The sequence below is a fragment of the Diadema antillarum genome, unplaced genomic scaffold (assembly GCF_040938485.1).
Source record: "Diadema antillarum isolate AM-2024a unplaced genomic scaffold, OU_Dant_1.0 seq00002224_RagTag, whole genome shotgun sequence".
NCBI lineage: Eukaryota > Metazoa > Echinodermata > Echinoidea > Diadematoida > Diadematidae > Diadema > Diadema antillarum.
In genome coordinates this window covers 178,275-201,348 of record NW_027272858.1, presented here as the reverse complement: position 1 = coordinate 201,348, position 23,074 = coordinate 178,275, and the positions used below count along the sequence as shown (strand labels likewise).

General features: G+C 37.7%; 1 protein-coding gene across 1 annotated transcript in view; it reads left to right on the top strand.

Moving 5' to 3' along the window:
- Positions 1-22,787, top strand: part of LOC139714295 (transmembrane protein 145-like) — a 28,882-nt gene extending 6,095 nt beyond the window's left edge. The window contains exons 4-14 of the mRNA XM_071626011.1: positions 2,117-2,344; positions 3,394-3,472; positions 7,979-8,050; positions 11,021-11,089; positions 12,451-12,610; positions 13,839-13,932; positions 14,967-15,139; positions 18,075-18,195; positions 19,366-19,650; positions 20,976-21,023; positions 22,378-22,787. Coding sequence (XP_071482112.1) covers positions 2,117-2,344; positions 3,394-3,472; positions 7,979-8,050; positions 11,021-11,089; positions 12,451-12,610; positions 13,839-13,932; positions 14,967-15,139; positions 18,075-18,195; positions 19,366-19,650; positions 20,976-21,023 — 1,329 coding nt within the window. The 3' untranslated portion in view covers positions 22,378-22,787. The remainder of the gene's footprint in view (positions 1-2,116; positions 2,345-3,393; positions 3,473-7,978; positions 8,051-11,020; positions 11,090-12,450; positions 12,611-13,838; positions 13,933-14,966; positions 15,140-18,074; positions 18,196-19,365; positions 19,651-20,975; positions 21,024-22,377) is intronic.
- Positions 22,788-23,074: the final 287 nt, after the last annotated feature.

Below are 23,074 nucleotides of genomic sequence, written 5' to 3'. Positions count from 1 at the left end.
CATGCAATCATGTCTCTGATTAGGCCTACAAACTTTGGTAGCTCTATCATCCCGTAGGACTGGGAATGTACTAATTTGAGTGCATATACAGTGTACTGCATGTGGCAAACTAAACTTCCAGATGATATAACCTTAAAGGGGAAGGCTAGTAACTGATCAGTGGGAATCAGTGGAAATGCTGGGAGATGATTGTTCCAATCCTTATGGGATTCATTCAAGAGTTCATTGTATATCTATTGTTGTGTGAAAATGATTTGCTTCAGAATGGTCTCGTATTCAAGTAATGTGCAGTTTAATGCTTCCAGGTGAGCGTCCCTGGTCAGTGACGGAGCATTAATCTGCACATTACTTGAATATGAGACTGTTCTGAAGCAAATCATTTTCACACAACAATAGATATACCGTGAACTCTTGAATGAATCCCATAAGGATTGGAACAATCATCTCCCAGCATTTCCACTGATTCCCACTGATCAGTTACTAGCCTTCCCCTTTAAACTTGTGCTGAATCAAAAATCGAAAGCTCAAGCCCCCTCCCCCCCCCCCCAAAAAAAAGATAATCATGGTAAATGAATTAATAAATGAATTTATAAATCAAATCAAATCAAATAAAAAATATCCATGGACATACCATGGTAATGACATAATTTCCTATGTAAGTTGACTTCCCAGATGTATTGAAATGGCCAAAAGTCAAAAAATTTGCCTCAGTTATACACATTGTAATTACTGTCATGGTAACTGACGTTACATACTCATGTATGACGTTTCGGTAACTGACGTTACACATTTTGTAGTGTTCATTTTGACTCTCCAGTATGCCAAGTATCCTTATTTCTGGTATGAAAATAAAGGCATATGGGCATACATTAGAAATCCCAAGTTACATCATACAGCTCACTTCCTTTGATGAATAAACTTAAAAATTCCTTGTTTTTGGTAACTGACGTTACATCCATCATTATCAAAGTAATTAACAGTTTTTATCAAATTCTTTAAAGCTACCAACTTTTTTTTTCTATTGTGTGGTAAAAGACTTCACTGGTAACTGCATACATATGAAAGATTGTTGTTTAGAGTACTAATAAAGTGGATATACAGAGAGTAAGTTATGCGACAATACACTCTTTTCACCATTGCGTTATAGGCATATTTTGGCAGCCATTTTGAAAATCAAAATGGCCGCTTTTATTGAAAAACATAATGATTCTTAAAACTTCAACTCAAGTACTGTCTGAAAATGTATGGTGTTTGAAACAAATATCATTTTGAATTTTTGGCACCTGTGTCCTAGTTACCGTGGAATTGCCCCTCAGCAGTTGGTTGTGAATGGAGTGGGGGATGGGTGAAGGTAACAATACCAAGAGTACATGGACCCCTTTTCATACAAGAATTGATATACAATGTAGTAGCAACTCTTGCTGGAATGGAAATCGTCATGGTAATGACAAGAACCCAGCTTCCTGATTGGCTGTTGTTTTTGGAAGTTGCCATTCCTGCAAGAGTTGCTATCCTGACATTTTTTATGAAATGGGGACCAGGACTTCCCAGTGGAATCCATACTGTATGCGCCATTTCATAATATATCTTTTAGTATAATACAACCTGTATTTAATGATTTCCAGCTTGTAAGACATTATTGCATTTTGCAAAACTACTTTACAAGGTGTTGATTTGGCAATCGAGAACCCAAGTGACAAGGTGAGAAATGATACCATCCCTTTTTAGGAGAGGTGTTGGTGAGACAAGGTACTGTACGGAGGATTTGTTTTGCGGCAGGCAATTTTTTTTCTAATTTTGTGCGAGTTCGTAGTTTTTGCAAATGTCAGTCAACACAGAAAAATGTGAAAATGAAAAGCAGCAAAATATACCATATGATAGATTTTAGTTGTGGTGATGATGATAAGGATATGATGAATGAAGATACAGAAGAGTGATACTCCTAGTGAGTTTAGTTATGATTAACCTTTTCACCTGCTAATGTAATACAAATCACAAATAACCTTAATAGTTAAACATTAAGATGAAGTGACATACGTCGTGCATTTGTTGCTTTAATGCATTAGAAGATTTTGCTACTCTACGATAATTGCAATTTTCTCTTCTTTTGTTTCAGACATGTGAAGAGAAGGAGTCAGTACTCAAGCCAGAAAACCACCAGGTGATCAACCTCACCACGTCCTACGTCTGGTCTGGCTGCGTCCTCGTCGACACAGAGCCGAATGAGGACTACCGCCTGGTGTTAGGCGATGAGCAGAAGTTTGACTGCAAAGGTGGGCGGAGCTTCCGCTCCATCCGCGACAGGTGGTGGTACATTGTACTGGATAACTGCAATGCGAATCACGTAAGTGTGTCTGTTCAGTGGTTTCAAGAAGTGTTTCTTTCCTTTTCACCCTGTAAACATTGTAGGAAATTGGTTTAACCCGTTGCGGATGAGTCCCAAGTACTGTAAAAGTGGTTTCTTTCGCGGTGGGTTTATTTTCGTGCTTTGCGGTTGGACCGCGAATTTAACAACACACGAAAATGTTTTGAACTCGCCGCTTGTTACAACGCTATTGCGCACATGCACACACAACGTTTGATCACACACACAGCGATACCGTGCAATGTAGGTACAAGCATGATATAAAGTATTCGAGAGACGGGATTTCAGGTAAGCCTGCCTTTAATTCTAATTTCTATTTAATATTAAATAAAAGAAAAGTTGGATTATAGTTTGGGTTTTCATGTGCAAAATAAAACAGTTTTTGCCGACTGCAAATTTAAACACACGCGAAAAAGTTGGCACCGATGGAAACCACGAAAGTATCTGTACGCAAAAGAAACCACTTTTACAGTATACTCGGGCAGGTGTCTATGGGAAATGCATGTTGTAGCAAAATTAATCCATCCTCAACGGGTTAAAATCAGAAGAAAAAAAAATTGTACAGAAGAAAAAAAAATTGTTCAAAAGTGATATGTATGAAGCTGTTCAAATATGATATGAAGAAACAAAACAAAGAGCATAAACACTCGTTTAATCGTTCAAAGTTATGCGAAATATGCTGTAACTATGAACAGATATGACCATGTTAACAGACTGAACGTGGAAGAAACAGGCTAATGACATGCTTTACAACTATCCACATTTCTGTGTGACCACTTAACCAAATTGAATGAGATTTTCTGCAAAATGTAGGTAAGGAGTTATAGTTTCATTCCCTGAAATAGCATTTAGATTGTTCAATCATTATCAATGCAAAAATCGATTGCAATTTTTTTTAGACATACTCAGATCAGATATTCAGAGCTGAAACGTGTACCAAACATCATAAAGGGACTGACCCATCTCATTTGCTGGACTTGATTGATCAAATTTTCGAATGGTTTTCTCTTCTTTTCACTTTGGCACAGGGCCTGTTGATGACCTACAAACTGACGATGACAAACGGAGAGGATTGGTGGCATAAACACTTCTCAGCCGATCAGTTTGGTAAGACAGTAATAGCTAGTAGACATGTGACTTATGCCCCGTTTTAACAGAGCCTTTCAAACCAGAGTTACAATGTACTGTGCCAACGTCTGGGCAATCTTTTTTTACCCTGCCTGTCAAATCAGTCCCCGCAAAATGTTGCTCGGACGATGTCACTGTAACTTTTGCCAATTCCACCCTAGCAAGCTAGGGTAATTACTCCAACATTACCCTGATATTTCCCCGACAACTCTCCTGTTAAAACGCTCTCGCGGTAACTTGCCTTTTATACATCCAACACGCATGTCAATAGTTCAAACACAATGACGACACACCACTCACCGATCACATGCGTGGGTTGTAACCACACCCTCTTTGTGCATGAATGGGTGGGTGTTATGGAAACCTATCCAAAGAAGTTTTTGGTGTGTGTCTGTTAAAAGTAACCCTCGCTCTCTCCTGCGGTTTTATTGGCCGAGGCAAAGAATTTCGTTCTCTGGACTTTGTCCCAGCGTTGTCAGGGTAAGGTTTGTTGAAGCGCGGCTTAAGTGACAATCAGTCTCACCTAATTGTCTGTACCTTTCAGTATCAAAACTGGATCCACATTGGCAGGTCTGTGTTCAGTTATAGACCAGTACACATACTGTATGTGGATCCACATTGTGAGTGTGTTGTACATGATATTTCTGGCACCAACTCCTAATATTGTGAATAGAAAGATCATGAGTTTTCCTCAAATGGTCAGAGTAGTTTGTTGTTTGCCATTTTGGTTACGATGTAATCCACACCCCCACATGAAACCCAAAGCAAGACAAGAACCAAACCAAGCTTGGCTTTGATGTATACCTCCTACTTTACTTCCATAAGAACAATAATCGTAGAATGTCATAACATGTTACATCCTAGCAAAGCTTCAAATTTTCTGTACAACTTTGCTTTTTGCTTGTCCAGCATAGAAAAATCATATAAAAAGTTACATATTTTTTTTCCCAAAGCATGCCTGCCTGGCGGTCTCAGAATAATGTGGCACACGAAATTTACACCGTAGCACATGCTATAAAGAGCTAATGCTAAGGCTCCTAAGCTACAATGGTGATTAATGGGATTACATAATCCCAATTCGCTGGTGCTCCAGCTCAGAGCGCGTTTCTGGACATTTATGCAAAGTGGTTTAATTAACAACTACAACAAGAAGGAGGGGTTGAGCCATGTTACTATCAGAAGGACTGTAATATGTAGGCATCACCTTCAATTCTTCCTAACACAATGTCAAAACACAAGTGATTTACTGGATGTATTCACCCAGCATAGAGGCTGTGGCTAATAACCTTGCACATTATCCTCCCATGCATTGTTGCAGTCAAGCCTGCAACAGGGAATGCACTATCCCCACTCTATGCACAAGGATTGCTTCCTATACCTGCACAGTGTATAGAAAGTGCAAGAATTGTAAGAGAGAGTATGCAATGCATCACACACAGTATAATGTAATGACCCAGATGTTATTTGTTTTCAGTTGTTTTACGTGTAATAGTTCTATTTATTTTATCAATTGATCTATCTACCTATCTATGGTATTTATTCATCTGTCTGTCTCTATCTATCTATCTATCTAAGAGTATGTCTGTCTGTCTGCCTGTCTATCTATCTATCTATCTATCTATCTACCTATCTATCTATCTATCTATCTACATGTATCTATCTATCTATCTGTGTGGCATGCACCAATCTTTACAGCATTTTGTGCTACTTATTTATTTCATTTTATTTTTTTACTTGTGCATGGAAGGACCAAGAAAAGAATAGGAAGGCATCATGTTTGTTTGTATGCCTTAAAAACAGCCCGTACTGGTACATTATACACCCTTCTTGCATTAAACAACAACTTGTGATTTTGCAGGATATGTGTGTGTATTTTGTGTGTGTGTGTGTGTGTGGGGGGGGGGGGTGTTGTTCTAATGACAATGCACTAATTTGACATTGCAACCTTGAAACATCAACAAAAACAAAAATCAACAGAAGCTAACAAGCAGCCAATTAACAACAATAAAAACAAGAACAAGAACAACAACACCTTAACACATTACTGTAGCTTATTAATGCCTTCACAGAAATCAATTTGTGGAACAACCCTGTGTGGGCATTCATCATTAATTGGGGAAAGTCATTTTAGGAAAATGATAAGAATATAATTGAACTTGACAGGAATAATATATTTACAAGTGCCTTTGCTGGTGGTATCATATGTGCTGCTGTAATAATCACCATCACCATTATCATTAATCTTCATTAGTCACAGAGGCCATATAGTTGATATCGTCAGCTATTTCATTTTGATACCATTTGATGATTTTTGTTGTTGTTGTTGTTGTTGTTGTTGTTTCCATACTCTTGCTGGTGCATGCAGGTATTGTCTCTATAAAATGCAGCGAACAATGAATGGGCCAAATTGCCATTTTAGCCACATATTAAACTCAACAACTTCATATCACTGAAAGCAGTGATGGATCAGCCAGAAGCACCTTTGCACATATACACATTGTATCATGCACTACTGTATAAGTGGCTATTTTTGCGAGGGTTTATTTTTCGCGAATTTCGCGAATCACAGTTGGATTGCGAATTCAACAACACGCGAAAATGCTGCCATACACTAGAGTAACAATACATGCAAGATAGCGTTGGTGTCAATTCGCGAAATCAACATCTCGCGAAACTGTCTGTCACCTTCTAATTCGCAAAAATATCTGTACGCGAAAATAACAGCTTATACAGTAATTGTCCATGCCCCCTATGCTCTGCTTAACTGACCTTGTTTTATCTCCCTCTCTCTCTCTCTCCCTATCTCTTTCTCTCTCTCTTACTATCTCTTTCTCCCTCTCCCTTGTAGACATCAGGGTAATTGCATTTTTTACTATCTAGTTCATCAGGCACGTACATTGTATGAGCAGCAGTCAATTCAATTTTGGACGTTCTGAATGATAAGTCATGCATGTATTTTGTCCCACACTCTTGATTGCACCGTGCATGCTCCCGCTTTGTGAGGGGAGGGAAATTAGATCGGAGTTATAAATTAATACTCCAGTCTCATTGATATGTTTCCCCTTCACCCTCCACCATCACTAAGCATTTATTGTGGCATCACTCCACCATACCTGTGCGTATTTGCCGTAATTAAAGGGAAAGTTTCCCCAAATATTCCTGTGTTTTGAGTGATAGCTGTAAAATTAGAACTTGTGCAAGTGATAAAGTAAGAAAAAAAATGTGTACTTTTCATTAAAAAAATATATTTTGCAGAACTTTCATTGAATATTTTCTATTATATCATTGTTTGTCAGTGACATCGAGAATTGTTTTTCATCTCGCGTTGGCAGCATCAAAACTTTGAAATTTCATAACTTTGCAATAGATCGTCAGATTTTGTCTACCGGTATTTTAGAATAGACAGATGTTATATTACACTGTGACAAATTTTTCCCCCAGACAAAATTCCCATATATCAGACTTAATGTCGCTTGTAAAGAAGTTTGTGGTTTATTCTTCTTAACTCTTTATGTGCCACGTTCGCACGCCTGACTCAGTCGACGGCGTGCCAACTTCGCATATTCCGCTCGAACGCACAAACTCGCCCCAAACGATCGATAAATCGCCAACTGCTGCATTACAGCATGACAGCGTTTCTCGCGATTCCATTCCTGTTACATTTAACTTGCATTTTATGTGGTGATTGAATATCAAGGGGTGTTCTTTACTGGAATATCCGTTACATTCTAAGTTTCTGTCACTATCTTAAGGGCAAAAGCCATGCCTTTTATACAATAATGTAACCACTGGTCATTAGAAAAATAATCATAGATTTGTTGTACATGTACATTAGTGCACAGCTTGACATATTCCCTACAATTTCGCTCATCATAGCTTCAGGTAGCAGAAATCTATAAAAGTTTCATCGATTTCATAAACACAATGTTTTCCGAAGGCATAACTACGTTGCTATCTCAGAATAATGTGGCACACAGGGGGTTTACACTATGACACATAAAGAGTTAATGAGCTTGACAAGGAAGGTGAGTTTCAAAGGGAGGTTCGTGTGTGGATTTCAAGAGCCTTATACTTTAGGCAGTGACTACTTCCTAGTATTTTACATTATATACATAATTGTACCATCTATCTTCTGTTTCTTTCCTAACTGTCCCAAGCTGTCTAGGTATAAGAACAGTCTGACCACCCTTTCGAATGTCACATAAGTTGTCATCATCACAACCTGCACAATACATTGAAACATAAAAGTGTCATTTTCATTTTTCCCCCGAAATGTTAACGTTTGTGTTTGGAAATCAGTGATAAATTCATGTAACGGTCTCATTTTAACATGTTTGCCCTTTTGAGGGATTACAACTCTGTCAACCTTTAACTAGGCCCTGTATGAGAAATTGAACTGTGGAAGAAACAGACACGAAGCATCATTTAAACCCTTATTTTTAACCATCATTTTGTCTCGTTTCATCAATTTCATTTGTCTTGCAGGTATTCTAGCGACAGATTTGACCTTCTTGTTCCTGTTTCTAGGCCTGTTCTTCTGCTCTGTTTATGTCGCAAGTAAGTAAAACCTTCATAGCTCTAGACGTGTACTGACATATCCACTCGACCGCTTCATTGCCCCTATCAAGGTGATACATGTACACAAGCACTTAACCGATTGCCCAAGGCAAGTAAAACTCAAAGTTGGGCAATTGTTTTGGAACAGTAATAAAAAAAAATGCTTGCCCTAATCGGGCAAAAAAGTTTTGAAGCCACTTTTTTTTTACACTCCCCCCCCCCCCCCCCCAACAAATTTATGAAGTCAACCATACAGAAGACCAAAGATAATGAATGTTGTTGTGCTGTCGTATATTTGTAGATATAGATGGTTTCCAGTATCTGGATTGATGCACATCGCATACAGGCACCCCTTGTGAGCACAATATAATCTCCAAAGTGCCACTTCTTGCATGGGAGAGAACATCAGAACAATAATGGACTATCAATCTCAGATCTGAAAATCAAACTCATTTGTGGTTTCCAAAATGAAGGACAAAAATATTTCTGAATTGCCTTTGTTCCCTAGGTGTAACAGGCATTTTCCACTAGCCCTGTCCTTGCCCTGTTGACAACTAGTCCTGAGTATACTCGGACAGGTATCTATATGGGAAATGTGTCTTAAAGCAAACTTCGCTTGTCCTCGACGAGTTATTTCAGATTAGATATCAAAGTTTACATGTATTATCACATTAACCTATGGTTTACACACAAATGCACAACAAATAAAGAAGCCAAAAATGTTAGAGATAGAAGTAATTGTTGAAAAATTTGATGAATGCTAACAGTGTGGAAAGCCTCTTCCATTAAAAGACAGCCCATGATATAATACCGGCACATGTACTTATTATAAGGCAAATGCCTACAAATGCATGTGACCAGCCCATATGTTGGTGTGTGAACAAGGCTGGCATACATATCATATTGTAATGCTGGTTTACACACACTACACTATCATTCAGTTAAATAACAGTATCAGTGTAGAAGTATGTATGAGAATCATTATGGTCATATCCCACTCCTCAAAAGATGTTTTCATAAAACTGTAAGCATTTGAAGAAGTGTTGGCTCAATTCAGTCTTAATGGGCTGTTGAAGATTAAAGGGTACATGTATGTACAATTCTGGTCGAGGTGAGAATTTAGCTTTTAATGTTTTGCGAGATATTCAGAAACCACTCTATGAGATGTCAAAGAGCATGCAATTCTAAGGGGTATCAAAAGTTTATTTGATGAAAATCAGTTTTGAAGTGGCCGAGATATCCAAAAACAAGGTGAAACAAAGAGATCCTAATAAAGTTGTGGCCTGTCTCCTTTTATTATTATCACTTTTTTTGATATCTCAGCCATTTGAAATCCAATTTTCACCAAATAAGCGTTGAATCCTTTTTAAAAGTACATGCTCTTTCATATTTCATAAGAGGTTTCTCATTATCTCACTTAGGAATGTAAAAAGCACGAATCCCCACCTCAACCAGTACGATACAGCCCCTTTAATGACTTAATACCTAGTATTTACGACCATAGTGCAAATGTGATGCATCATCACATTACTCATATAAAGCTAGAGATTATAGAATGAAGAAAAAAAAATGCATGTAAAGCTGACTTTAGCTTTACAACCTTCATGAGTTTCTTACTTTCTATTATTATTTTTATTTTTCTATATTTTCCTTGCAATGAAGTAGGCCAATTATACACATTTTGATGTGAAGCTTAGCATCTGACGAATTCATATCTACCAAAAGCCAAGAAATTACAGAAATGAGATAAAAGATTAAAAATGTAAAAGCTTCATGTTCATTAATTTGCACAGATTCTAGTAACATGTTCCAATATTGATGTTGTTTTTTTTTTTCTTTTATAGTGAGCATTTGATTTGTACAATGCTGAAGTTTCGAGAAACCCCACAAAAAAAAATGCCCTTCTGTGGCACGAAAGCCATTGAAAGATTAATGATCAAACAATTTTGCTGTACAAGAAAATAATCAGACTTTCTATTTTAGGAATGTATGCCAATGCAAGATCACCTGCTTTCACGGCAGCGATCATACTGATTAAATTCAGTCATGCGCAAAGGTACTCACTCATTATAGTGAAGGATGGACTTTGGGAATGAAAATGACAATTATGATATTAAACAGGTACTGGGTATATGTGCCTTGCACTATATTGCACGCACATCACAGAAAAGACATCCGTTGCGTGTACATCAGTGGTGGCAGTTTCTACATTGTGCAGTCCTATTGACTCTTGGGTTTTAAGGCATACTGTGTACTCTACATTAGCCACACCATATACAGGGATGTAGTTTGGTAATATTTTGTCAGCAGAATGCTGCGGCTGTTTTATAGCATTTCATATTCTATTTCAGTGATATTCTTACCATATTTCTTCAGCAAATTCATTTGCACTTTCGTACATAGTTTGTTGTAATCTGCAAAGGATCTGAATGTGATGTTATGCTGTAAACTCAGCTGTCTTGTTTGTCTCCAATGTCCTTTTACCCATAACTAGACCATTCTTTATAAGACAGTAAGCCTGATATCGCAAACCCACCCAGTTCTCTCAAATGTTATCATTAATGGCATGCTCTTAAGTAATGCATGTACTGACTGCAGTTCAAAATTCCCTTTGCATTGACAAATAAATGTAAAAGTACAAAGAGTAGGTTTGACTGTCCCCAACATTTAAAATCCTGTAAAACAACATTCTTATACCCAGCTATATAAAGTTACATTTTATAAGGTGAGCTATCACAATTGCTCTGTGAATTTCACACTTTTTTTATGTGTCTCCCATTCATGTGTCATGACTTGTTGTGTTAGCATCATTATGAAGAAGGCATGTGCTGCCAGAGATGCAAGTAATATTACACAGACTGGTGTGATATCATGTTTTGGTAGACCAAGGCAGTAAAGTCGCTTCTCCTCTAAAGGCTTCCGAGGTGTAACAGTCTTTCTTTTTTCTGTGTGTGTTTGTTTTTCTTTCAGATATCCTGACCAACAAATCCCTGTTTCACACAACCTACAAGATGTACATGGTTGTGCTGTTTCTCTACAGTAAGTCTTATTTTTCTTTCTGTAAGGCAAGAAATATTTACGGCATGAAATTTTTTCCGCGGTTCAGAGCCAACGGCCTTTTCACGGCACTAAATTTTCACAAATTGCCACTGGCATTAAATGCATATAATAGTGTAGACAAGAACCTACACGTGCATTTAAATTTGCAAAAATTTGTTTGTATGTACAGGTGGTGAATATGCAGATCATTTTATCATTTGCAGTCTAGAGAGAAAGGGAGAAAAAAAATGCTTCATTTCTTGATAAGCAGTGGAGTAGGTGACATAGACTAAAATTATAATTTAATTACGTATGCACATTAGGTGCATCTTGCCAATCTATGCCCGTGAATTTCTCTGCCAGAATCGACAGCTCGTGAAAGATAGACTTACCTTTCCTGTATGTAACAATGTCATTGTATCACACAGAAAGCATTTTGAAAGAGATGTAATATGGACTAGTACATGAACCCTAGCAAGTCCATCAAGTCCGTTTAAGTTCAAGCTCACATTTTACATGTACATGTGGATTGAGTGAATGAATGCAGCAATATCAATAGAATACATCAGTGAAAGTTTGAGGAAAATCCGACAATCTGTTCAAAAGTTACGCATTTTAAAAGTTTATGCATAGTCACTGCTGGGTGGGAAAATTGCTACAGGTTATGATGTCGCATACATAGAGTGATATAAGGAAAATATAAAAAGTTTTCCACAAAATTTCATTTCAGTCTCATTTAAAAAGTACTCATTCCCTTGACTTGTTACTGACATATTTTTCCCTCTGCCTTCTGTAGGAGGCAAGTCAATATGGCACTGAAATTTTTGGACTAATTGCCCAATTTTCCTCAAACTTTCACTGATGTGTTTTATAGATGTAGCTGCATTCTCTCAGTCCACATGTAAATTAAGGAGAACTTGTCCTTTAAAGTCCCAGAAAACCTGCATATGTGGTTTGGTGTTGTATCCTTCTATTATCCTTCTATTATGATTTGAAGTATTTATTATGTTTCCTACAAGTTTGTGAAGTAAAACATTCTTATTTTGAGCCCTTCCTATCCATATGTGATATTTGTTTTGGTTGCAGCATTTTCAAAATCCTCTTTTAACTGATAGATTGTAGTTTCAAGACTTTACATGTAGACATTGACCCACAAAGCACTAAGCACTCTTGACATTTAGGCCATTTAGTTGAGGGCAAACACAGACAACTCACTTTACAAACTGCAGGGATATGACAGTTCAGAGTTTAATCTGATTTCAGACATTTTTTACTCTGCCAAGAACCCATCTTTCAAACTTTTTTGTTTGCAATTCAAATGCATTGAAATTGTCATTATTTGATTCGTTGTCTCTTTGCAGTGGTGAGCTTAATATTCTACATCATCCTGTACGCGGACTATGCCAATGATGGTACGGAGCTGTCGGGACTCAAGTTCACGGCGAGGGCGTTCCAGTCCGGTGCCGACGCCCTCTTTCTGCTGCAGCTGATCCTCATGGCGAAAGGCTACACCATCACACGGTAAGCATTATACATGTACTTCGTACGGGAATGAAACCCAAAGATACATGTGGATGGAGTGAATGGATGTAGAGCAAGACTACATTATGGAGAGCTTTTAAAAACCTTGCTATTTCTTTTAGGAAATCTGTGACCAAAATTATGATGCTTATAGAGCTTTAAACCGGCTGATCTATTTAAAAGGCATTATTCACCATTTGCAGATGAAACAAAAAACCATCTTTAGTGCTTCAAAACAGTCTTAAAATGAGAGTTAGGGATAGAAACAGCCAATGTAAAAATTTGAATCATTATAGTCAATGACAAGTATTGTTAAATACATACAAAATGTGAGCAATAGTATGATAACATAGAACGTCTGCAGTCATGGTTTATTGAGAAAAAAAAGTGATATATCTTTAGGCTTTATTGCAAATCTGTTATATGGTAGGATGTTTTGTGATACAACTGACCTAGACATATGCACCAAATGTGATATCTCCAACATTCTTTAAATCACTGCTCCCAATGGTAAACAGTACCATAGCAATTATGGGGTAAAGTGTGTATGCTACATGTGGTAATTCACAGATTTTCACTTACAGATGTTCACTTTTTTTGATAGAAATTAAGCATCATTTTGACTGCAATATTTCCCGGTTTGTATGATTTGCACACGATACTGGATGTACTGGCAGTGGCAATATGTATGCATAGGACCATGCAACTCAGATATTTTTCTTAAACTGAAAGCATCAACAAATGGTGTCCTTTGGTGAGAAAATAAGTCCTGGTGCAACCTATTATGTTTATCCCTTTTTGGATGGTTTTGATAACGATCATTGTAATCATCAATGTGGAAGTTTCTTTGTTTTTGTTTCTATCAGCATCATTATCATTCTTAATTGATTGGGACATCATAAATGTCAGCACTATGATGTCTCAAATGATGCCTCAAATTTCGCCAATTTAATCTATGGCTACTATGACAGTGAGGCAGCATGACTTTGTTGCAATACAAACAAACAGATATATCATTAGTTGACACCTGACTCCCCTCCTGGTCAGATTTCAGGTACCCAGAGACCAGCCTATCCAATCCTTATGTACAGTTGACACACAATAAAGAAAGAAAGAAAGAAAGAAAGAAAGAAAGGGGAAAAAATCAACAACAACTGTGTAGTGTGACAGGTGGAAATGGCTTATTTCAGGTCCCTCCATCAAACAGTTTTCTCACTTTTGTCAACAGGGGGCGCCTTAGTCATTCTGGCTCTGTGAAGATCACCATTCTCATGGCCATTTACTGCATGCTGTATGCTGCCCTCTTCATATATGAGACATATGTGAGTATCTTGGTGTGCATGAAATAATTGTGGTATACTACAATTGTGTGAAGTGTAGGATGTGGTGTTAGTGTCGGAGAATATTACCCCACTTATGGTATTTCTCTCTTGGTTGTTTTCTGTAACCTCCCATCGATAAGTTTGTGTTTAAAGGGATGGTACAGTATTGGTGGAGATGAAAATTGGGCTTTTATTAAAGTTTTGCAAGATACCAAGAAAACACTTATGAAATAGTACAGAGCATACCATTTTAAGAGGAATTCAAAGTTTATTTGATGAAAATCGGGTTTGGAATGACTGAAACATCCAAAAACAAAGTAAAACAAAGCGATTGTAATAAAGTGTGGGCCCCACACTTTATTAGAATTGCTCTATTTTAGATATCTCAGCCATTTCAAAACCAATTTTCATCAAGTAAACATTGAATTTCTCATGGAATTACATGCTCTTCATATTTCATAAGAGGTTTCTCATTATCTCACCAAAAAATGTTAGAAACCTGAAATTAGGTCTCAACCAAAACTCTATGATCCCTTTAACTGTACCTCTAACTGTGAGCACATTCCAGAGAATTCAGTCATTCAGTAATTAACTATTGTGTAAAACCAGAAATATTGGCAGCATGAAATATTTGTGATTTGGAGCCAACGTCCCTTTTTTTTTTTTTTTTTTTTTTTTTTTGCGGCATGAAATGTTCGCAAAATGCCACAGGCATTCAATGTCAGCAGTGTAGACAAGAACTTGTGCATGCATTTTCATTTCGCAAATCTTGGCTCTTCATGAAATTTACAAAAATTTCATGAATTTCATTTCTTGCATGTGAAAAATTCTGGTTTTAGAGTACCCATCTTGAAACATTTTCCGTCAGGTTATTTCATATGCTACAAGTCTAAGAGTTTCTGTCAGTTTTTAATAATTGATAATCTTTTTCATCAATGCCATGATGTGATAATAGTAATCCCCAGTCACTGTTGATGACGACCCCTTGTAACATCTGACCCAAGTTGATGACATTGTTCTCCCTTCTCTGACAGGCCTTTGATGCTGGCGAGGTGCTCTACCTGTACGAGAGTCCAGCGGGATACTGCCTCGTGGCGTTGAGGGCGCTAACATGGCTATGGTTCATCTACGCCATATTCTTTACGCTGAAGCACTACCCCGAGAAGATTTCCTTCTACGTGCCTTTCTTCTTCTTCTACACGCTCTGGTATTTATTTCAAAAAGTTGTTGTCATGCACTGTGTAATTTGAAAATATTCTTGCGTATTGTGGTCTGCTTAAATGTCAGAGGAACAACATACAAAATATTTGGAGGAGATACAAAAATGTGTACAGTAACAGTGCCATCTGTTGTGAAATCATAAAGAATTGCTTCTCACTTAAACTAACCCAATGTGAAAATTTGAACCATTTGAAAAGTCCTAAGTTTCCAGTTTTCTGTAACATATTATATTGGATAGTTTGCTCATCATGCATGGCATATCAAGAATTTTGCTATGCTTAAGATTTTATTTATGACATTTTGATCAGGGTAGTATGAATTGTTTTAGACAAGTTTCATGCCCCTGCCACAAATTGTTGCCAGAAACATTATGTTTTTGCTTGGTCCGTCCTTCTGTCTGTCCGTGCTTCCATCCGTCTGTCTTTCTTTTCATCTGTCGGTCTTTCCGTTCGTAATCAATTTTGTGAACCGTGTAACTTAAAAACCATTTGAGGTATCCTAATAAAACTTGGCATATATATATATGAGTTTACAAACTTGTACCTATAAACTTTTGGGTGCATATGCTCAAGGTCAAAGGTCAAGGTGAAATCTTAAAATTTCACTTTTTTCCCCCATACTTGTGCAATACTTGAAGGTATTTTCGTGCAACTTAGTGTATACATGTATTACCAGATAAGTCGAGACGGAATCTAGACCTATTATTAGAACCATGGGATAAAGCGGAGGCATGCCAGTCGCCATAGCGACATTTCTAGTTTCGTATGTCTTAGGGTGCGTTTATCAACTCCTTTTCTCGGCAGAAACAGGTTATCCAAACAGCTTTCAAGGAATTTTTACGAGTTGATAAACGCAAAGCTGTTTTGATAGCCCTTTAGGAAAGCCTTTTACGAAAGGGTGCGTTTATCAACTCTCCTTTCTCGGCAGAAACAGGTTATCCAAACAGCTTTCAAGGAATTTTCACGAGTTGATAAACGCAAAGCTGTTTTGATAGCCCTTTAGGAAAGCCTTTTCGAAAGCCCAAAATTTGTGACGATCCGAACAGGTTTCCTAAACAGGTTATCAGAAACCTGTTTGTAAAAGCCTTTCGAAGTTGATAAACGCAAAGCTGTTTTGAAAGCCCTTTAGGTCGCCCTATACTGCGGTTGCGTAACCATGCGTTTCCAGTTTCTGAAAAGACGCGCCACGTAAAGTGCACACGAGTACGTGTACACAGGTGTATACATACAGCTGTGTGTAATGCACGCATATGCTTGAACAAGGAGATGTTTCTCTCACCAACAAGGTTTGAGAAATAAAGTAACAACAGTCTCATTCCCTTTGATCCCATGTCTCATGCCGCTACTCAGAAATATTTGAAGTATGTGCTAAACTGGAGCTTCCTCACAGATAGGAAGACAATTGATTCATGTGGCATTGTATCATGACTCCTCACTCTCAAAGGAAGATATGTCTTTATGATGGTAATTGCTTTTCGCCGTCCCTTCTTAGAAAACAAGCGGCACATTAATAGTACAGGCAGTCAGGGCTTTGGAAAGGGCTCTCGAAAGGGCTATGGAAAGGGCTGTGGAAAGGGCTATCGAAAGTTGATAAACGCAGCCGACGAAAACAAGCGGCACATTAATAGTACAGGGAGTGGACAGGGCTTTCGAAAGGGCTATGGAAAGGGCTTTCGAAAGGGCTATGGAAAGGGCTATCGAAAGGGCTATCGAAAGGGCTTTCGAAAGTCGTTTAAACTGGGGAAAGTTGATAAACGCAGCCTTAATCTGCCTTGCATCGAGAGTTGAGTCACACCAACAACACCTGTTTGAGAAATACCCCTGCAAGAAAATATGAAGAGAGTGCCACAAGATTTCTTCTTTTTTTTTAAGTATACATTCCTATGACTTGTTTCTGATGTGTGTTAAGGATAATTTTATTTCCCCTATCTTCTGAAAGAGGTATAAAGCCAAGTGCTCTTTTATTATGCGAGAAAAGTGAAAAAAATATTAAATTTTCTTTATATTTTTTTGATATCGTTCTGTGCATGTGACATCACAAACTGTAGTACGGTAGTCTATTCATCCAGCGATGGTTACACTGAAACTTCAGTCATTCATAACTTTTGGATGGATTGTCCGATATTCCTCAAACTTTCACTGATGTATTCTACTAATATTGCTGAATTCATTCAATCCACATGCATGTTAAAGGAGACATCCAGATGATTTTCAGACTTTTACATTTGAACAACTATAGATTAGTTATGCTGAGTTCAGAGTTTCAGAATTTACAGTGACTGGGATAAGAAATAAGAATGTTTTTAAAATGTAATACAAATTGCAATGAACAAGGATGATGACATGGCAGCCTCACCATAAGAATCCATGAGTTGGGGCTCAAGGAAGCAGAACAAAAGAAGAAGGCATGCTAAGATTCTACATAGGTGAACTTGTTAAGCAAGCAGTATTGTAATGGAATGACACTGCTAATTTTTGAAATACTGTAAAAGTGGATATTTTCGCGCGACTAATTTTTCGCGCTTGGCCGGGTAAGGAGAGTTTCGCATGTTTTTAATTCCGCGGAATCAAGACATCACGCACAGGAACATATGGCAAGCAAAAATATTCGCATGCTTTTATTTTCGCGATAGTTTCTGATTGCGCGAAATGCGCGAAAATTTCAACACCGCGAAAATTTCCCCTTATACAGTACGTGAGGCTTCTACATCATCAGAATTGTAGAGTGTGATTTGTTAAGATTTTTCAGACTCAGTTTCTCTCCTCAAGGACCACAATGAATTCCACAAATCTATACATGGAGCTGTCGATTTATGTACTACATGATGTAAAATTTGGAAAATCATCTGGAATGCCCCTTTAAGGTGAACTTGTCCTTTCAACGACAGTGACTGTATGTCTTCCCGCTTTTCCCCTGCTCAGGTTTTTAGCCATGCCCATCATGACGCTCATCGCTACATTCGTCATGCCCAAGTGGTGGCGTGAGAAGGCCATGAACGCCATCGAACTCATCATCGCCTTCCTAGCACAGCTTGGATTTTTGGTAAGGAAGAGATTAATATCCCTAACTTGCTTCAGTCTCTGCATCAACTTATGCAAACTGTTACTTTTTTGTCGGATTTTGTACCTTTCCTCCCTCCTTTTTTGTGCCAAATATAGTGTATAGAGCAGGTTTCATTGAAGGTACTGTTTTTCCTGATTTGCATTACTACAAATGTCTATTACTGCAAAGGTTACAAAACTGTAGTACTGTTGTTTTTCCACCAAATATATATCATTCTGTTTAACCCTAATCAGGCGGGGGGGGGGGGGGGGCGGAATCCGCCCCCCTCGACATTTCGCGCAATATCTTCGCAACGCGATAAGCTCACGCCGCGATGTTTCATGATTTTTTTCTTTCAAGTATCGCGCAACTTTTGAGACCAAAATTGTTGCGCCCGCGCGTACCGTTTTGACGCGACGCCCGTTCGAAAAAAATTTGTCAACCCCAAAATTGCTCCAAAACGTGATTTTGTGTACAAATCCAATGCAAATTGTGTTTTTTCAATTGATTCACATAAAAATTCATATCTTCACTTAGAATGGCCGAAATTAATTTATTTTAGCATAATAATGCTTCGAAAAATGTCTGTGACAAATTTTGGCCAAAAAACAAACAAAAACAAAAGGTCAAAAAACAATGAAATACATAAATTCTAAAAACAATAAAATACATAAGAAATTAATTTCGATACAGATTTTTTTTTATCCTATGTCTCAGAAGAATGATACAAGAAACATTTTTAAAAAGAAATTAGCTTAATTGGAGCATTAATAAGTGATTTAGAGCCCAAAACTGATTTTATGCATAAATTACAATAATTAATTAATATAAAATATAAGAAAAATTTTTCGGAGAAAGCAACCATACATTTTGATAGAATACGTCGCGAGCGTGGCGTGTGCCGATTTTCAGCGCGATCGCGCATTCCATAGGCGAGATCTGAAGGGGGGGGGGGGGGGGGGCGGAATCCCCCCCCCCCCCCCCAGATATAGCATAGCCAAAAAAGCCCGGCCTGATTAGGGTTAAGGTGTAGTGGTGAGTATTATTAGTCATACTGAGCAATGATCCTCAGAAGTATGCACCATTTTTTTTTTTTCGTTCCTTTTCAGAAAATAGTGCTCAAATTTCATACATATGCCTGGCACTTTGCCTTTCTTTGCTGAAAACTAGATTCTCACACGTCCGTCGGCAGCCAACCACAATTTCCCTTACCATGTGAGGACCTCCCAGATCGGTGTGCTCAACGATCCTGACGGCAACATGACAAACAACATTGACAGCTACACTCACCACGGCGTGGACGCCAACATCTTTCAGGTCGAGCGCCCGCCAAACTTCACGGAGCTCTTTACTGTCGATCAGAACGTACAGATTAATACGAGGGCCCAAGCATACTCCAAGGGCCACACTAACGGGCACGCCAATGGAATGTCTAACGGGGCAGAGATATCCACGGTATGACTTGGATTAAAACGAGACCAGTTTTCTGTCACACCTAGCTATAGTGTGCAACTTTCAAGATCTGTCTTAGTGCTGGTGTCAGCACTGTCTTTTACACTAATATCATGGAATCATTCCAAACTTGAAATCACTTTATAATGTCAGTGGCTTTACCCCAAAATCTGTATGTGGTTCTCATAGCTTGTGCTGGTTGAGCTACTGAATTATGTCTATTGAACTGAGCTCCACAATTGGTGTTGTCAATTTGTGTGCTTATTTTTCAATTGGCTAATGCTAATTCTTTGAGATTATCTAATTTGATGTTGGTTTAGCATAGCTAACTGTATAAAGTCAGGTTTTGAGTAGAAAATGTAATCTGAATTGATTTCAATCTATCAAACTCTGCTTTCTGGCTAGTTTTTCTGACCTGAAGCACTGACATTTGCATTTTGTCTTGCCTGACGTTGACACAGCAACCAAATTTACTCACACATTTTACCATGATCTTACTCCAGCACTAATACCAAACTTTACATCTTTCAGTATATATGCTGTCTCAATCCTATTGTGGTTAGTACCATTCTTTTCCTTCTTCTTCTTCTTCTTCTTCTTCTTCTTCTTCTTCTTCCTTTTTCTTCTTCTTTTGCCTCTACTACTGTCACTTTCACTTTGTTTCCTGCCATTAATAGCTGTGATTCTACTTATGAAGCTGCTACTACTACTACTACTACAGCTCCAATAACTTTATGTGGATTGTTTTTTTTTTTTTGATGCTCATCTTCTTTTTCATCTTTCCTGCTCCTACCTTTCTTCTTCCCTACCTTTCTTCTTCACTACCTCTTTTCGTCTCTTCTTTTTCCCCCTTCTGTCTGAATCTAGCTTCTCATACGTTATGTATTCACATCCTTCTCTTCTAAATCTTCCTCGTATTCATGTTATGCATGTTCTTATTACTGAGTTGTCTCCTCTTTTTCTTTAAGTCAGTGTGGGATTTGATTGTTGTTTAAATGCGAAATTGTTTTCACATTTCAACAACTTATAAAAGATGACCCTAAATTGTTGCTGGGGCGACAAGACCTCGTATCTACAAAATGTTAAATGTGTAGGAGAGCAAAAATACATGATAGCCAATACACTAATCAAATGGGCTAGCCTTTCCTTTCAAATACCATGGTGGCTTCATATTTGGGGTAAGACAGCCAGGATAAATTAAGCAATGACCAGATGTGTGACATACAAAATGAAGGAATGAATAGTGCTAGGAAATAAGTTGATGTACACAAGTCCATCCCTTATTTTCTGTTTGGTGACATTCTTTCTTTAATTTGTCTTTATAACAGACTGTGAGAACAGACAGAGATTTGAGTAGCATGTTCCAAGCCAAATAGGTGAGTATAGCATTGAAGAGATGTGAAAAATCTTCTTTTTTGGATGGTTTGATTTTGAACACTTCATGGAACAAAAGAATACTTGTATGGCCTATGCTATGTCCAGAAGCACCTGTGTTTGTTCACTGCGTATTTTGTCATCTCTTTTGAAAATTTCCAACACAGAGGTCTTCATTTCTTGATTAGTGTGGTTGAATGCTCAGTACGCTCCCTACTACTATATCCAATAATTATGGCGTTCAGACGTACATTCAGATGTGTATTTTCTTTTTTGTTACCCCTCCTCAGTATTTGATCTCTTTTACAATGTCCTATGGCTCCCTTGCCATACTTTGCATCTAGTTTCATATATACGTAAAGTTGTTGCTGTGTCAGGCCAGCCTCAAGCAAGCTCTCTTGTAGTCAGGAACAATTCTGTATTTCTTCTGTCAAAAAAAGTTTACTGGAAGCAGCACTATTAATCTTTTATTCCATTCTTTTTCCTTTATAGTAGTGATTATGATATTCGCAAAAGGGACCAGGTAACAATGACAGTCCACCAACAATCGCAGATTCTGCCATGCAGCAGTGGAGATACTGCCAACATGTCGATTGAATTGAGTGGAATATTTGGGGGGAGAAAATGTGTTGATATTTGTGCCATAAAAAAGAAGGAAATATACAGTAGAATGCATACTGAAAGGGAAATAAATATTTTGAACATTGAACATTGTCTTCACACTTTTTACAAACAGTCAGTAGGTATTGGCTGTAACAGTGTAGAAACTGCACCCAGAATTTTGACCTGTTTCAGCGGGGGAAAAAGGTGCAATTTATACACTGTTATTTACAGTATTTATAATTGCTTAAAGGAGACCTCCGGATGATTTCCAGATTTTTACATTCGAACAACTATAAATTAGTTATACTGAGGACAGAGTTTCAGAATTTGTGATAATTGGGATGAAGAATAAGAATCTTTTCAAAATTCGAAACAAATTGTAATGAACAAGGATGATGACATGGCAGGGTCACCATAAGAATGCATGAGTTGGGGCTCAAGGAAGCAGAACAAAAAAAGAAGGCATGCATAGATTATACACAGGTAAACTCGCAAGCAAGTGGTATTGTAATGGAAATTACACTGCTACATTTTTTAAATATGTGAGCCTCCTATGTCATCATCCTTGTTCAGTGTAATTTGTGATTTGGCTTTTCAAAGTTTTGTTTCTCTGCTCAAGAATCGCAATAGATTCCACAAATCTATACATGGAGCTGTTGATTTATGTACTACAGTACGTGATGTGAAATTATGAAGTCGTCTGGAATGTCCCTTTAAGCTACCTGTCATTTTTTGGTTTCGTCTCTCTTACAGAATGGATGCAGTGTCGTGCAGTCTTAGGAAAATAGAATCAACGTAGAGCGAGAAGAGGCAGCCACTTACATCTTCACTGAAGAATGGCAATATTCCGTACAGAGCGGTGACTGTAGGGTTTGTACCCCACTGATCAAAACTAAGCTAAAGTCTGTTGAGAAGTGGTAGTATTGTAAAGAATGCAGATAAATACACTGTGTAAGACTGCATTGTGTTTATTGCTGATCTCTGTGGTAGCGTATTCAGAAATACGAGAATCATAAGACGTTTTTTTATTTCGTTGAGTTTATGCCACGCGTAGATTTTTGTTTCTGCAGAATCAGTGTGAATGAATGATGTGTGTAAAGAGAGTTACAGATTTTACTATATGTATATTTCAAATTATTGCAGATTTACTGTTCTCATGTCATACTTCCTAGAATGTAATAATAAGAATAGGTTTGGAGCCTGTGTATGCAGATGACCTCTTCCTTTGTAAAGTCTTTCAGCATGAGTATGTAAAGGAAAATGTTATTTTATCTTCTTCTATTTTTTTTTTTTTTTTTTTTTCGCCGTGTGTTGCCTCGAGAGATAGTGTTTATTTGGTTGGGATAGGACTTCAGGTTTCCATTTTTTTTTTTTTTTTGGTGAGATAATGAGAATCCTCTTGTGTAATATGAAAGAGCATATACATTCTATGAGGAATTCAAAGTTTATT